This window comes from Phocoena phocoena, chromosome X (genome assembly GCF_963924675.1).
Source record: "Phocoena phocoena chromosome X, mPhoPho1.1, whole genome shotgun sequence".
NCBI classification, from domain to species: Eukaryota; Metazoa; Chordata; class Mammalia; order Artiodactyla; family Phocoenidae; genus Phocoena; species Phocoena phocoena.
Genome location: NC_089240.1, coordinates 127,982,900 through 127,998,631, shown reverse-complemented (window position 1 = coordinate 127,998,631; position 15,732 = coordinate 127,982,900). Strand labels below are relative to the sequence as shown.

The following is a 15,732-nucleotide window of genomic DNA, read 5'->3' as shown; positions in this document are numbered from 1 at the left end:
GGAGAGGAAGGGCAGCAAGCCTGGAGAGAAGACAGCGATCCACAGGGGGCTGAGTTGAACCCACACCACAGGGTCCGGTGCCCAGACCTGCCCGCAGAGAAACAGCCCGAGGGCTCCGTGTTTCTGTCTCCGCCAGGCCCTGTGCCGGCTGCCCCTCCTCCCACCAGCGAGGGGACTTGACCGAGGCCCTGACTCCTGGACCCCCGCCAGTGCCCTTGCCCTGAGCCTGCCCAGCTCAGCAGAGATTGCCGGGCCGTGGAGCACACGGCCCAGAATAGTGCTGTGATGCCAACGGGTGACATTCTATTGCTGGGCCACCACACTGAGTGGTGCCTCCCATCCCCAAAAGGAGAAATCTAGGGACGCCGCGTGCCCCAGGGCCGGGCCAGGCGGAAGGGTTCTGTGCACGGATCCAGCACGCGGCGCCTCTGGGCTCCTTCTCTCCTGGGCTGGCGCTCCCGGCGGCCCCGCCTGCTCTATTTTCGTTGGTGGCCCACGGCTGCTCAGGGAAGCCCTGGATCCCATCACCTGGGGCAGAGGCCCCTTGTGTACGACGAGGGAAGAGCAGCCAGGCCATAGCCTGTCTCCTGCTTAGCCCGCTGGGCTTGCCATCCAAGGGGCATTTCTTGGGGGACTGTTCCCCCCCCCCCACCGACTCCCTTTCCGGGGCAGACCTATGTCCCCAGGCTTCACGGGCTGTGCCCTGGATCCTCTCTTGGGAACCGGCACCCACACGCTGCGACCTGGGCTTGGCTCTGCTGGCGCACAGGGTGACCTACTGGGTGGTCGCTGCGCTGGGATCCCAGGCCAAGCCAGTACAGGCAGGCGCGCGCAGCACTGGGCCCCGTCCCTGTGAGGCCTGGCCCTCCTGGGAGTGCGGCCCCTGGTGCTGACACGGGTGTGGCACACAGCTCTGACCACAGCCGAAATCCGGTATTGTGCTGAGACCCCAAACCCCATCAAGACAGGCAGGCAGGGGCCCCTAGGGTTTCCCGGCTCCCGCTCGGTTGGGGGGAGTTTCTGGCCTGGTGCTCTTCAGCCAGCGGCTGCTTGGCAGACACGCCACTCTGGGAGGGCAGATGCCACCTCAGCCGGCCCTGCTTCAGGAGCCCAGTCTGAGGATAGCCGGGGCAACAGAAGTGACCAGAAGGGACGGGAAGGGGGCAGCCCGGGGCCTTCTGGTCCAGCCCCGAGCCTGGGGGTGCTGAGGACCCTCAATGAAGGCAGGGGAAGCAGCGAATAGGCAGCCCAGGGCTCCGACTGGGCACAGAGAGGCGGAACCTGGGAGCCAGCCACAGCGGACCGTCGTGGCTCCCGTTTCTTTTGGGTCCCCAGTCCACCCTGAGAGGCTGCACACGCAGGCGTGTTGCACAGTGTTTCTTTAATTGAAAGACAACAACCGACCTCAGAAGCAGCCCCTCCTCAAGCTGGGCGTGATCACTTGGAACCCTCACTACCCCAGGGGCTGGACGGCGACAGGAGGGGAGACCTAGCTGTCGTGGGGGAAAGGGGGGCAGTGAGGAGCGTGCTGGGGACTCTGGCGGGGCGCTGGGCCCCTCCCGGGGGACAGACTCTCAGGGTCTGGCTGAGTCCAATGCTCTCCCTGGGAGCACGTGGCCTGTGCAGCGCGTGGTTGCCGGATCATCCAGGCTTGGGGGCGGGGCTGTCCCCCACCGCAGCCCACCTGGGTAGGGGCTGGGCAGAAGCCCAGCGAGACAGAGACCAGACCCAGCCCAAGGATGTGAGAGAGGAGAGGGAAGACGAGGGAGGGACAGACGGAGAGGCAGAGAGAGATGGAGAGGACTGATCCAGGGGCCGGTAGAGCAGACCGGCCGGGATGGATGGCCGTGAACTCACAGAAGGATGCCAGCAGGCATGGGAGGAGAAGGGTAGCAGGCCAGGCCGAGGAGGGATGTGTGCCCGGCAGGTAGGGTGGGCTCAGCGGGGTCCGCTGTCTCCATCCCTGGCCCCCCAGACCCAGGGACCATTTTCCTTGGACTGGAGCCTCAGACAATTTGGTTTTGGGGTGAATGGGAAGAAAGCTTCGTGGGGGCACCTCTGCGTGGTCATGATGGGGGAGCAGGGGCGGCTCCGAAGCTAAGGGGCGTGTGATGGGGGCCAGGCCTCACGCCTCACCTGCTCCCTTGCTTTGCTTCCCCCCTCAGGACATCCGCTGTGCTCCCCAGAGACCCCGCCCAGGCCACCTTGGCGGCTGCCGCCACCTCTACTTTTTGTAGTTGCCAAACTGGATGGCCAGGCGGTCGGTGACGCAGCGGAAGGTGGCCGGCTGCACCTCCCAGTAGGGCACGGGGTTGCCGAAGAGGCTGATGCCGTTGTAGTAGGCTCGCTTGACCCCGAAGCCCACCGGGCAGAAGTCATTGACGCCCACCTCGGTGATGTTGTTGGTATGCAGATAGACCACCTGGGGGCGGAGGGGCGTGGCTCAGGCTCAGGGCAGTGGCCCAGTCGCCCCGACCCCCCTGCCTGCGTCTGTCCTGCCTGGGTAGGCCGAGCGGAGGGCAGAACCCCGAGGGCTGGTGCCCTCCCTCCCGGCTGAGTCCCGCCCCACCGCCTCATGGGCCACGTTTCATTGTATTGCATCCACACGGCCCTTTGAGGGCATGGAGGTGATCCTCCCATTGTCTGGAGGAGCAAACCGAGGCTCGGGTATGGTTGTTGGGCGGGTGCCGGCCCGCGTTAAGGCGCTGGTGTGTGACTGGGTGCTGGGATGGGGAGCTCGGGGGGTGTGGGTGTGAGGGGAGGGGTACGTGGGGCACGAGTGGTGGGGTGGGACTGTCGATGCGGGAAGGATGGCACCTTGGGCTCACATAAAGTCCCTGGCCCTCCCTCTGGGTTCCCTGGGCTCTGGGCCTGCCCCCAGGGAAGCAGCCTCCCAGTCCAGAGCCCCAGGGGCGTGAGAGGAGAAAGAGCCTCCTCCTCCCCCCGCTCCCCCACCTCCCTGAAGCCACATGCTGTGGGACAGGAGGGTCAGGGAGGGAGGACCCAATGACGGCAGGGAGGCGCTCAGACTGCAGCGGCGCCCTCTAGAGGCGGCAAGGACACGGCCGCTAGAGGGCGCGCTCGGCTTGGCCAGGGGGGCGCTGCGGCTGCAGGTGGGCGGTCCCCACGCCGGGCTCAGGCGGGCTCCGGTGTACTCGGCTCTGACTGGCCAGCCCGCGAGAGTGGCGGGTCTCCTGGCACGTGTGAATGGGTTGGAAGCAGCGACTGAGGTCCAGAGCAGGGCCGAGTACAGCCAAGTTCATCCATGCGGCTGACAGCCAAACTGGGGGTAGGGCCCCTGAGAGAGCCCCAGGCCAGGCCCTGTATCCCCTCATCAGCCCACTTCGTGCCCTGGGCTGTCCCTGTCTTGCCACAGATCTGTGTACCCCCGTGCCCAGACTGTTCCCTGACCTCGTGGGTCCGGCCGCACCTTGCAGGTGTTGCATCCACCTGAGAAACCTGCTCTTCCCTCACGACCTCGCTGCCCCGGGCCCGCCCTCTCTGCTGTCCGCAGCGGCATCCCCACCCGCCCCTCTTCTCCCTCAGTGCAGGTGATTGGCGCTGAAGGAGGGATCCCTGAGCCTGCTCCTTTGCAGTGAGGTCCCATTCCACTCTGTACCCAGACCCCACACGTGCTGGGCCTGAGCAAGGAGGGCCATGGGCTGAGGGGCTGCCCACTCCCTGGCTCTCACCTGGAGGAGCTTGAGGTCCGGAAGGCCAGCAGGCACCCTGGACAGCTTGTTATTGTCCAAGTGCAGTTCCCGCAGGGTGGGCAGAAAACTCAGGCTCCCGTTCTCAATCATGCGGATCTGGTTGTGGCCCAGGCCCAGCCTGCGAAGGGGCGGATGAGAAAAAGACGGTGTGGTGGGGCCCGCAGGCCGCACGGCACTGTGAGGACTCAGGCCCCCAGCCCCCCCATCCGCCATCCCTCCCAGTCGCCCCAGCGCCCCCAGACCCCCAGATCCCCAGCCCCCCAGCCCCCCCAGACCCCCAGCCCACCTGTACAGCTTTGAGTAGCGGAGCAGATCCTCTAGCTCGATTGCCTGGATTTTGTTGTGGTCCAGATGGAGTTCATTCAGGGTCTCGGGGAAGTCTGCCAGGAAAAGAGGATGCTCTGGGCTGAATGCAGGAGGGGAGGCCACGTGTGCGGGCTGATGCTCTGTGTGTGTGTGTGTGCGCGCGCGCGCGCACGGTCCCACGCTTGGTGGAGCAGAGACCCTAGCTCTGCCCCAGGTGGGGAGAGGGGCAGCCAAAGCCCTCCCTGAGTTGACTGGGTGCCTCCAGATGGCTCCAGGCCCCCCACCTGTGTCCATGTGTGCTCCGAAGGCCAGGTAGTGTGGGAAGCAAGGGCTGACTTCCTACCTTTGGGGATGCCGGTGAGCTTAGCCTCAGAGATGCGCAGGTAGTTGAGCTTCAGGCCATCGAAAGCTCCAGGTTCAAAGCCACTGTTCTCCAGGGGGTTCCCACCCATCTCTAGGAGAGAGGCCCCCTCAGCCCTGGAGCCAGGGCTGGGCACCTGCCCACACGCCCCCAGAGCCTGTCGGCTGCCTGGCTTAGGCTGGCCTAGTGGGCCCTGCTAATTACCCGCTCCCCCATCTCTCCCTGAAAGCAGTGCCACTAATTTACTAACGCTAATGGACTAAATGCAAACTCCTCGCTGTTCAAGGCCACTAACTCCCAAGGGCACTGGGCCTGGCGTCAGCCTTAGCGGGCAGAGGGAGCATGGAGAAAGGGAGGGGAGACAGGAATCGAGGCCGGGCTCCCCCGCCCGCCCAGCCCCTGGCTGGCTGGCTGGCTACACTGGCCCTTTCCCTTCCCTTTCCTTAGGGGCCCTGAGTTTCTCTTCACCTTCCCTTGGCAGCTCGGGGGCGTGCTCCTAGATGGGCTTCCAGAAAGTACCGTGAGGCCCAGCCGGCTGGTCCATGGCTGTCCCGGACAGCCCAGCACCCAGCTGCCCTGCCCCCCCTCTTTGACCCTCCTCCCCCATCCACTGCCACCGCCGGGGACGGGTGACGACGCCACTGGCGGGATGTCGCTCACCGATGCAGTTCATGTTGCGCAGCCCACTGAACACGCCCTTGGGCACCTTGCGGATGCGGTTGTCATGGATGCGGAGCTCCACCAGGGAGCTGGGCAGGTTGGGAGGGATCTCCACCAGGTGGTTCTTGGAGATGTAGAGCTTCTGCAGTTTCCGCAGGGGGCTGAAGGCCTTCTCATGGATCTTGGAGATCTTGTTGTTCACCAGGACCAGGGCCTGAGGCGGCACGCGTGCTGAGGTGAAGGCCCCGGCCCCCTACCTGCCCGCCTTCTCCTCTCCCCCGTCCCCTGCCACCTGAGCTAGCGATTCGCGGTTAGCAGCTCTCAGGACTTTACAGATGTTTGAGCCCCGGCTCAGCCTCCAGGAGATCCGTCAGTGCTCCTGGGCAAAGTGCAGATCGGAGCTGGCGCTCAGGCCCAGCAATACCACTGCTGCTTAGTGCGGCCTGCCGCTTCTCTGTGTCCCAGTTTCCCCACCTGCACCCTGGCTACAATGAAATCTTTTCTCACTGTGTTGCCGGGAGGAGTCAATAAGATGAAACGTTTTCAGTCAAGAAGGGAATTGGGCTGAGTGATCCTGTCCTGCACTTACGGCTGCTGACAGCTGCACGTGTGCCCTGTGACCCTGGGCACTCGCACCACAGCCGCCTCCAGACCTCTCTCAGGACTCCCCAGGTCCCCGGTCCCCTCTCGCACTCCACAAGTATGTGCCCACACCCATCTGGCCCCGAACCCCCGTGCTGTGGGCCTGCCACCTCCTTGCAGCCCCTTGGAAGGGCCAGGGTGGGCTTACATAGAGATGCTGGAGGCCTTTGAAGTCATCCTTTCGGATCTCGGCGATGTCGTTGTTCTGCAGGTCCAGCAGAGTGGTGTCGGGCGAGATCTCTTTGGGCACAGCCTTCAGACCTGGGGGCCGGCACCACTGTCACCAGTGTGAGCCGTGGCCATGACCCCAGAGTGGCGCGGAGCTCAGGCACTCGCATGCACGCAGGGACTCCGCCGCAAGTGGGCCAGCGCCAGAGTCGGCAGATGGAGGGGCTTCTCGCTCCCCGCTTGCTTGCAAGCAGACCAATGGACACCCTCCCACACTGAAACCAGGATTCCCGAGCTGGCTTGGGGTCACCCCCTACCCACCCTCACGCTTCCACGTCCATCCCACTGGACTGACCCAGGTCGGAGCACTGAACAACCCGCAGGTGGCAGTGGCAGCCGAAAGGGCACATGGCGCTGTAGGTGGGAGGGAGGGAGTCCAGGTCTGGGATGCCCGAGGTCGTGTCGGCGCCTGAAGCCTCCTCGTCGTTCAACATGGGCAGCCCGTCGTCCAGGGTGAAGTCCCAGAAGCCTTTTTGCTCAAAGGGCAGAGCCTGGCTCAGGGCCAGCAGGGCCGCGAGAGGCCACAGGGGCCACATGGTGGGTGTGCCTGCGAGACTGGGGTGAGGAGAGGCCATCAGGAGTGCCCAGCTGGCGCCCACGCCCATCCTCTGGGCCCTTGCCTGGCTACCGTGCCGAGTCCGGGGGGCTGGGGTTCTGCACGTGTTGGCCTCGTGTCCCTCACCCCTCACCCCTCACCCCTCACCGGTGCAGCCAGGCCCTGGGCTGTAGGGGCCGGGAGGGAGGTGTGGGTGGGCAGGAGACTCCGGGCAGGACTTGGCCTCAGTGGGCAGCACTGTGTCTTCCCAGTTGGTGAGTCTGTACCCCTCCAACACGTTCACGCGAGTGCACACACACACTCACGCAAACACACACACACGCAAACACACACACACACTCACGCAAGCGCACACACACACACGCAAACACACACGCAAGCGCACACACACACACACTCACGCAAGCGCACACACTCACGCAAACACACACTCACGCAAGCAAACACACACACGCAAGCAAACACACACACGCAAGCACACACACACACTCACGCAAACACACACTCATGCAAGCACGCACACAAGCGCACACACACTCACGCACCAGCCACTGAGTCAGCTGCAGCCTGCCTGGGGGGTCAGTGAGGCTAGTGGAGGAGGCGGAGAGGGAAACCCAGCCATTTGCCGCCCACAGGCTTTGAGGAATTCAGATTTAAAGAAACCACTGTGGCCCGGCCACTCCCACATGCTCAGGGCAGTGTGAGCGCGCTCAGGGCAGTGTGAGCGCGCTCAGGGCTGACTTAGGTGACCACAAGTCGCTTCCTTTCCTGCCTGAGCCCCCCCTTGCAGCACACCCACATTTTTCTAAGAGAGTCAAGAGGCCAAGGCACCAGGCTGGGCACGTTGGGTAGAAAGCTGAGCCAGCCCTGGAGGGAAGGTGGAGGAGAGGGGCATTTTTCCAGGCCATGCGTGGAATCCTGGAGATGGAAGGGGCGTCCCTTGCCCCCCCACTGCCTCTGCTCCCCTGGGCTGTGGCTTCCTCCCCTGGCCCATGAGCCGTCCCCTGGCTCAGCCCGCAGAGCCCCAGGGCTCCCGCCTCTGCTCCCATCCTTCCTTCTGCCCACGGCCCCGGGCCCCTGGAGAGGCCACCAGAGGGGAGCAGGCTGCTGCCAGGGTGGCGGGCAGGTTCAGGCTTGTCCAGAGGCTCCTCTGCTGAAAGACAGTGCCCAGGAGGAGACTGGAGTCCCTGCCTCTCCTACCGCCCCCAACTACCTGCTTTCCTGGGAAAGCCCCAGCCTCATTTTCCCATGTTAAAGAGGAATAAGTCAAAAAAAAAAAAAAAAAAAAAGAGGAATAAGTGCACCCGCCCTGCTTGTCTCCCGGATGTGGGGTGTCTGGGGTTGCCCCGGGTGCAGACGTGAAGCAGCCCCACCCCAGGGAGGCCCTCACTTGGGGCCCATCTTGGCCAGGGGAAAGGCTGTTCGGGGCTTGAGTGGGGCTGGGTGAGCCCCCCGAGCCTGACAGCCAGCTGCAAAGGCAGAAGGAGGCCCCCGACAGGCCTGGTTGACCTGGGGCTGGAATGGCTGCCCGGGGCGGGGGGTGGGCACTGCTGACCTGGAGTCCTCCCACCAGCAGGCGGGGGTTGGGAGCTGCGGCCACCTCCAGGCATGGGCGCAGCGGCTCTGCACCTCGGGTTCCCATTGATCCCCATCTTGCCGCCCCTCTCGCACTCCTCAGGCCCCCCACTGAGCTGGGCACGTGGCCTGTCCTGGCTCCCACCATCCTGAGGACAGAGCTGCAGCGGCCGGGGGCCCAGGACGCTGTTTATCAGACGCAGCTGCGGAGCTGGTGACGGGCTCAGAAGAGCTGCCTGCCTGCCCCGGTCACACATCAAAGTGAGGGTCCCTCGTGCTGGGGGAGCGCCCAGCCTCCCTGGCTCCTTCAAGCCTTGAGAGCTCATGACGACACTCCAGGCCCCGCCAGCCCCAGGCTGGCCCAGTGGGACCTGGGGAGCCCCTAGAGGGCCTTGGCGAAGAGTTGGGAGAAGGCCCTGGGCTGGCATCCTGGACCACGAATCCCTCCTTCTTCCCACGAGTTCGCAAACCCCAGGGCAAAGCAGGGTGGGCCTAGGCCTCCCAGGCTTGCCGCTGCTGCGCAGGGCCCCTGCCCAGGGGCTGCTGGACACCCAGGGCTGCGCGGAGGAAGGGCAGCGGAGAGGACAGGAAGGCGAGGATGATGGCACGAGAGGGAGGGGACTGCCCCCCCGGCCTGGCACTCCCGCCAAAGCCACTGCCTCATGGCGGGGGCGGGGGCTGTGAGTCAGGGCTGGAACGCCCGGCAGGATCCTTGGGAGGCTCTGGGATCCACCGTCCACCTGGACAAGTGGGGGCAGGGGGCTGGTCTGGCCAGGCCGGGGGGAGGCTTCGGGGGGCGGTGGGCGCAGACAGGGCTCTTCCAGCCTGGTGGGACCGGGAAGGTCTGGGGGCCTCCACGGGGAGCCTCCACCCGCATCTGGCCCCTCCACCACGGGGGAGGATGGACAGGCGCTGGGAAGGCCAACCAGGGCAGGACTAGCCACTAGGGCCCCAAGTGGGCTCACGGGACCCTCCGTGGGGGACGGAGGCTCTGGAGGAGGTGAGCCGCTCCGGGCCGTCGTGCCTGATATTCTGATGTTGCTGCATCTGGGGCCCCACAGAGTGGCTGAGAGAGGGGAAGGGCTGGCTCTAGTGCAGGCTCACTCTGGGGGGAGGGAGGCTGAGGACTTGGAGGCCCCACCCCAGGGCCCCGTGACAGCACAGGACAAGGTCTGGCTGGTTTCACCCGGCTCCTGGCTGGGCCCAGGCAGTGGGCAGGCTGGCGCACTTTCCGGCACAGCCCTGCTTTCCCCGCGGAGAGCTGGCAGGAGACTCAGTGGCCAGAACTGTGCAGAGTGGAGGGGGCCGACTGGACACCAAGCCCCCGGGGGCCACAAGAGACCCAGAAGGAGCCGGGGGTGATGGAGTTCTCTGGCCGGCCGGCTGAGTGTGGGCAGTGCACAGAGGCTGGGGGAGGAAGCGGAGCTGCAGGGCTGCCTCCCCCCACCTCACACCGGGTCCCTCCCACCGCACACACGTGCAGGAGGGGGGTGGGCCCTCAGCCCCGGAAGCGGGAGCCCCCCACGGACAGGTACTGTGAGACCCACGGCAAGTCCCGCCGGCCCCACCTCCCACACTACCCAGGCCTCTGGGCCTCCTGGGCGTGTCCCCAAGGACTTCAGGCAGCCTCGAGCCCCATCAAAGTGTTCTCTGAGCTGGATGGGTCCCTCCTCCTCAGAGCGAAGGAAAGAAGCGGTGATGGCGGTGAGGCCTCACGCCGTGCCCACAGGTTGGAGTGAGGGCCGCCCACCCAATAGGGCTCTCCTTGTCTGGCCCTCTGAAAGCCAGCGCAGTCCTCCAACTGGGACTGCTCCAGGTCACAGCCAAACAAGACACACTGGCAGCCCCTGAGAACACGGAGGGGCCGTGCCAGGCATTCAGGCCAGGCCAAGGGCGGCGGGAGCGGGCCTGAGGTCTGGCAGGCCCTGGGAGCTCGCCTGCAGATGTGCGGCCCGCAGCTGCCAAGTCGCAGATGCCGGACGCCTGACGCTGTTCCGCAGCCTCGGCCCGGGTGTCTGGCCCCTCTGAGCAGCCCGACCTGAACCCGGGCGCGCGTGCCGTCTTCCACGCCGCCCCACGGTCCCTGGGACTGCGGGTCGCGCTTCCCCCCTCCCCTCTGTCCGCCAAAGCCTTTGAGGCCCAGCTTCTACTAGCAGGCCAGAGGCAGGGGCGCTGCCCAGAGCTCTGCTCTGCAAGCCGACACCCGGCTGCTCGCCGCCTCCCTCCCGGGCCCCGAGAGAGGAGACGGGCACCATCCGTGGGTCTCCTGAGGCTTACGCGCGTTGGGGTCGTGGCTGCAGGGGTTGGGGTGGGCCCTGAGCCCCGCGCCATCGGTGTCTGCTCGCCAGCCACCCCGAGCCCACTACCATGGCCTCGGCACGCCTTCCAGCTACGAGGGGAGCAGACATCCAGGCGTGGCTGGCCAGGGCGCTCCTCCCTGCTGGGGTCTTGGCGCTGCTGAGGTGACCGGACAGAGCTGGGTCCTGTGCCCCTGCAGCCTTCAGGGACAGACTTGACTTGGATGTGGGTGTCGGAGGCCAACAGGGAGCCAGCCCGTCTGCTGCAGAGCGCTGGCACCGGGGAAGTGGCTAGGCGGCCGGTGCTGACCAGGCCGGACGTCTCTCCCCACAGCCTTGAGGACAGCCATCACTTCCACCCCCAGCCTGCTGGGAAACCTCTGGAAGGCCGGCGGTTCCAGTGCCGGCCTTCTGCCGTGCCTGAGCCAGGCGGCAGATGAGCCAGGTCAGCTGGGGGTCCTGGGCTGCTGGGTGCCCTGCCCCCGCCCCGCACCCCCGAAGGCTCGCTGCAGAAACCCTGAGGGAGGGGGAGGGTGTTCTATCCCTTCCCAGGGTGGGACAGGGCACTCAAGGGATTTCTTAGCACAGCGCTCCTGAGGACCAGCAGGAAGTGCCATTTCTACCACTGGATGAATGGGTGAACCGAGGCTCAGAGTCTGCCCGAAACTCTTGCCCAAGGCCACACTGTGAGGAAATGGCAGAGGGGGCACACGTGCCCTGCCCCACCCTCTGCCCCCGCAGACTTTGCTGCAGAGCCCAAAGTCACAGGATCCCAAACTCCCTGGGCTGTACAGGGGGCCGAACCAGCCCCCGGTCCCTGCAGAAGACTCCTTGTATCTCCCCCACTCTGGCTGGGAGGTGACACTGACGGAAAGCAGGGCCCTGCCCTGTGGGTCCTGCGCCCCCTGGCTTGCATCACGAATCCTCTAGAAACATGGCGTCTCTCTCTGACTGCCACCATCCATAGCTTCCCTCAGCCCGCGGGGCCAGATGCCCCTCCTCGGCCCCAGCGCACCCATCAGGCCAGCCCCAGCCCCTCCGCCTCCGCCTCCAGCTGCACAGAAGTGGCCTGGAAAAGCCATCATCCCAGCCTGGCCCGGGAGGTTCCCCCAAGCATTTTAGGTCCCAGCAGGTGCCAGACCCCACAGGGAGATGCTCTCAGCCTGGTTCCCAGAGCCTGAGGTCCTGTCTGCCCTCTGCCCCTCTCCTTCAGGTCCTAGTTTTGTTCCCCAAATCCCTGATCCCATGGCCACTCGGGCCTCTGACTGCCGTGTCCCTCTTGGCCATCTGAGCCACCCAGAGGCAGCTGGTTGGGGAGAAGCAGGGGCCGCTTCAGAGTTGCATGGAGCCTGGGACCACCCCCAGCCCGCTGCCCCTTGTCCTGCAGCTCTGCTCCAGGCTGGGGTTTCTGCCGAGTTTGGCCTTCAGACGCCGTGGATCACGAGAGCTGGCTGTGAGGAGGCCGGGTAGAGCCCCAGTCCCCTAAACCTGAACGATGTGTCACCATAGGGAGGGGCAGGCATGAGTCGTCTGAGTCCCTGGCACCTCCACCGGGCTTGGGAACGTCAGCGATACCAGCCTGCCAATGAGCGCGAGCTGGGCTGCTCTGCGGACTGCCATGGGGGCCGAGCGGCTTCTGGAGGAGCTGAGGCTGGTGGCGTGTGGGCAAGTGGGCAGCTCCCATAGGCACCCAGGAGCTGCCCCACCCCAGAGTAGAGAGGGTGGGGGACAAGCCAAACAGAGTCCCAGAGGGCGTGAAGGAAGCCCCGGGGGACCCTGGGGCTGGGGACTCCTGGTGAGGGGAGGGCTTTCACCCCAGGGGAGTGAACCACAGCCCCAGGGAGCACTGGGAAACTGGTTTTGGAAGCCTGGAGAAGGGCCTGGCTCTAGGGCTACCAGTTAGCCTCTGGCCTGGGGCAGGACTGAGCAGACTCCCTCTCCGTCCTCCCAGGGCAGGCACCTCTGCCTCTCCCCGCACTGGCTTCCTTGAAGATAGGATTCACAGAAAAGGTTTTGTGGGTGATTGGGTGTGGGCCCCAGTATGTGAGCAGGGGGGACAGAGGGGGTGGGAGGAGAACTGAGTGCCCCTGGCACCAGCTGACAGGACAAGAGGGGGCAGAGCTGGCAGGGCCCGGGGGTGCCTGCCTCCAGAGGGGGCCCATGTTCACCCCCACCCCATGCTCACAGCAGGGCGCCCCAGGACAGTCACCATCACCCTCTAGCCCCAGGATTTGAGCTAAGCCTTTGGGCTGGTGTGTCCCCTCCCACCAGCAGGGCCGACAGGCACAGGGAGGGGTGGGCAGCTCAGGGCAGGGACCAAGCTCTCCAACCCCGGGGAAGAACTTTCTAACAATCCAGGGTGTTGGCAGGGAAGGAGAGGGGCTCCAGACATGCCATTGAAAGGACAAACAGCCCAGTGGCCTAGCAGGTGGGGCTTTGGAGGCCCCGGAGCTGGGACTGGGGCCCTGCCCGGAGGCGAGTCAGACAGCGCCGGGCCCTACTGGGAGTCTGGGAGCTGGGCTGCCGCCCGCAGCTCACGTGCTCCAAGGGTGGCCCTGGGGGCCGGCCACGGCCTCAGGCTGCATCCCCAGGAGGCCAAGGACAAGTGATGGCTGGGACAGGCCTGTCTCCTTGGGGCTTCTCCAGGGAGTGGAGGAGGGCTGGTGGTGGGTGGGCCTGGGAAGGGGCTCATGACAGATCCCCCCTCTGGGACTCGACGCCGGTGCTGGAAGGGATGCTCTGTGGTCCTGAATGACTAAGGAATGTTGCTAAAGAAACAAAGCTCCTCTGATGGGCCAGGGCCACTGATGGGATTGGGGAGAAATTGGGGCCAATGCTTGCATGTCAGCCTGCATGACAGTCAGAGGGCCAGCACCCCACATTTCTGGGCCCCTAAAATGAGCTGGTACAGAACTGCCACCAGAACCATTGGTGAAGGGGCTGGGCTGTGGGCTCCCCATCGACATAGTGGGGTCCCTGGTCCCTGCTCCAGGGCAGGGCATAAAAGCGGTCGGACGGTTAATGCCCTCTGTGAGCCGGGTCCTGGGACGTGAAGGTGGGCCGGTCGCTGCCTCGCCGTGGGGGCCCTCCCCGCTCCCAGCCTTCTTCCCACCGCCTGGTCTTGGCGGCTCGGAGACAGTGCTATGGCTTCCTTTCGATGCATGCGCAGAGAACTGCCCTGAGAGGTTCACCCACGCTGGCCCATGGCAGCCGGACACCGGAAGTTGCACAGAAAGGCGCCTCTGCCGAACCGCCAGCCTTCCCAGGGTGTGGGTGGCGGTGGTGGCCATGCGCTCTCCCTACTCACCATCCCGCAGCCCTGGCTGCGCATTCCTGGGCACCTTCCTTGCTGGCACCGAGGGGGGCCTGAGCATCTCCAGCTGCTCTCAATCTCAGTCAGTCCCTACCTCGTGGAGAGCTGGCCGGCCAGGGAGGGGTGAGTGTACAGAGGCAGGAGCCCCCAGAGGGCAGGACTGGCCACCGAATCGGCAACCTGAGTGGCCCTTACGAAGACTTCAGCTGCGTGAGGACAATCTCCCTGCCCTGGAGAAGCTCTCACCACCGGGTGCCCAGGCCCCAGCCCCGCCCCGCCCCGCCCATGGAGCAGCGAGGTGCTGTTCCCATCCCCCAGCCTTCCAGGATACTCAGTGGCACACCCAGACAGAGGGCTCCGTTCTCCCTTGCTCCTCTCCTGGGTCCCTCGGCACTTCCCTCAGCATGCCAGCCATCTTGAGAGCTTGCGGGACGGGGCCAGTGGGCCTGCCCCCTCTCACTCCAGTCCCCACGCGCCGCACTTGACCATAAGCTATCATCGTCAACGTGCAAGTGACTTTGCGGGCTCCCTGGATGCTATGGGGTCAGTAGCCTGGACTTGTCAGTCAGGAGCTCTGAGTCCTGGCCCCAGTTCTGCCCCTGACTGGCTGTGCCACTGTGGGCAGGTTCCTGCCCCTCTCTGGGCCTCAGTTGCCCCCTCTGTACAACGGATGGGGTGGGAGTGGGACCAGCAGGGGCCACGGCTCCCCTCCCAAACGGCTCTGGAGGGCAACCTTGTCGCTACACTTTGTTTCAGAACTGGAGTTCTCTCTCCATTCCTGAGATGCCCCCAGGCACCAGTGGGGGGCGGCCTTTGGGGGACAGAGCATCTAGCCTGGGAGCTCTTGAGCCTCACCCCTTCCTAAAGGTGCCCATCCTGGGCTGATGGTGTCCTCACATCTACCCGTGGCCCCCAGAAGCCCTCCGGGGCCACAGGCCAAGCCTGCCTGTGGCTAACACAGCACAGTTGCCTGAGTCTCCTTCTGCACCCCGCTTTGGAACCTCAATCCAAGGGGGCTCTGGGGCAGAGAGGACTGAGCTGTCCAGGCAGCCCCGCCCGGGGACCCCCCAGCCAGGACTCTGTGGACCCACACCTCGCCCGGGAGGAGGTGGAGGCACGGCATTGGCCTGTGGGTAAGCATGGAATATCTGGGCAGGGAGCCTGGGGTGTGCCTGGGAAACCGAGTCTCTGAGCCCACGCCGTGGACTAGCCCCAGGCCGTGGGGACCGCTCCCCAGTGACGAGCTTGGGTGGCCGCCCGGAGGTCCTCCTAACCAGGGCCGAGCGCAAAGTGCACCCGGGACTTGCAGTGAACTAAGGGGGCCATTGGCAGAGTGAGGGTGCCAGCCGCCCAGCCATGCCTGGATGACGCTCTGGGGTAGCGGCCAAGGGGAAGAACCCCGAGGGGGGAGGCAGAGAGGGCAGATGTGGAGCAGAGCTGAGCAAGGTCAGAGGGGTGAACGAGGGGGATGTAGAAGGTGCCTGGAGGACAGCGGGGAGAAGACGCAGAAATGGGACAAGGACCCAGGGGGCCGCAGGGTGGCGACGAAGGGGCGCGGACCAGGAGCCTGCAGCTGTGCAGTGGGAATCCACAAGCAGCCTAGGAGCGGGAGAGGGCGGTGAGGGGGCAGCGGACCCAGGGGTTAGGCAGTGAGAGCAGCTCAGGGCCAGCGTAGGAACAGCGGGGACACTACAGGGCTTGTGGAGGGGGGGACCCTACCTGAGGAGGGGAAGCGGCGGGCACAGGCTGGCTGGTTGGCGGTCTTGAGGGTCGGGCAGTCCGTGCGTCTGTCGGTCCGTCGGGTCGTCGGAGAGCAGCTGCTCACTCCTGGGCAGTTCGTGGAGAGAGGGAGACAGAGGCGGTGGCAGCGGCGGGAGGGAGGCTAAAGGCTGGGCGGGCGGGCCGACGACGGGAGGGGACGGCGGGGAGGGGGCGGGGAGGGAGGAAAGGAGGGAGGGGGCTGGTGGCGTGGAGAGGGAGGGAGGGAGGGAGGGAGGGAGGGAGGGGGCAGGCTTCCCGGCCCCCCTGGCAGCTTCAGAGGGAGTAATTTTCTTGTAGACGGCTGGGCTAGCTGCACCCCT

General features: G+C 65.5%; 1 protein-coding gene across 1 annotated transcript; it reads right to left on the bottom strand.

Annotated features, from left to right (window-relative positions):
• Window positions 1-1,981: 1,981 nt before the first annotated feature.
• BGN (biglycan) lies at window positions 1,982-15,492 on the bottom strand. The gene is made up of 8 exons (XM_065901381.1): window positions 15,371-15,492; window positions 6,206-6,457; window positions 5,831-5,943; window positions 5,041-5,254; window positions 4,363-4,473; window positions 4,000-4,093; window positions 3,693-3,831; window positions 1,982-2,422 (listed from the first exon to the last, which is right to left on the bottom strand). Exons 2-8 carry the CDS (start codon window positions 6,444-6,446, stop codon window positions 2,225-2,227), a joined length of 1,110 nt encoding a protein of 369 aa, XP_065757453.1. The 5' UTR covers window positions 6,447-6,457; window positions 15,371-15,492; the 3' UTR covers window positions 1,982-2,224.
• Window positions 15,493-15,732: the final 240 nt, after the last annotated feature.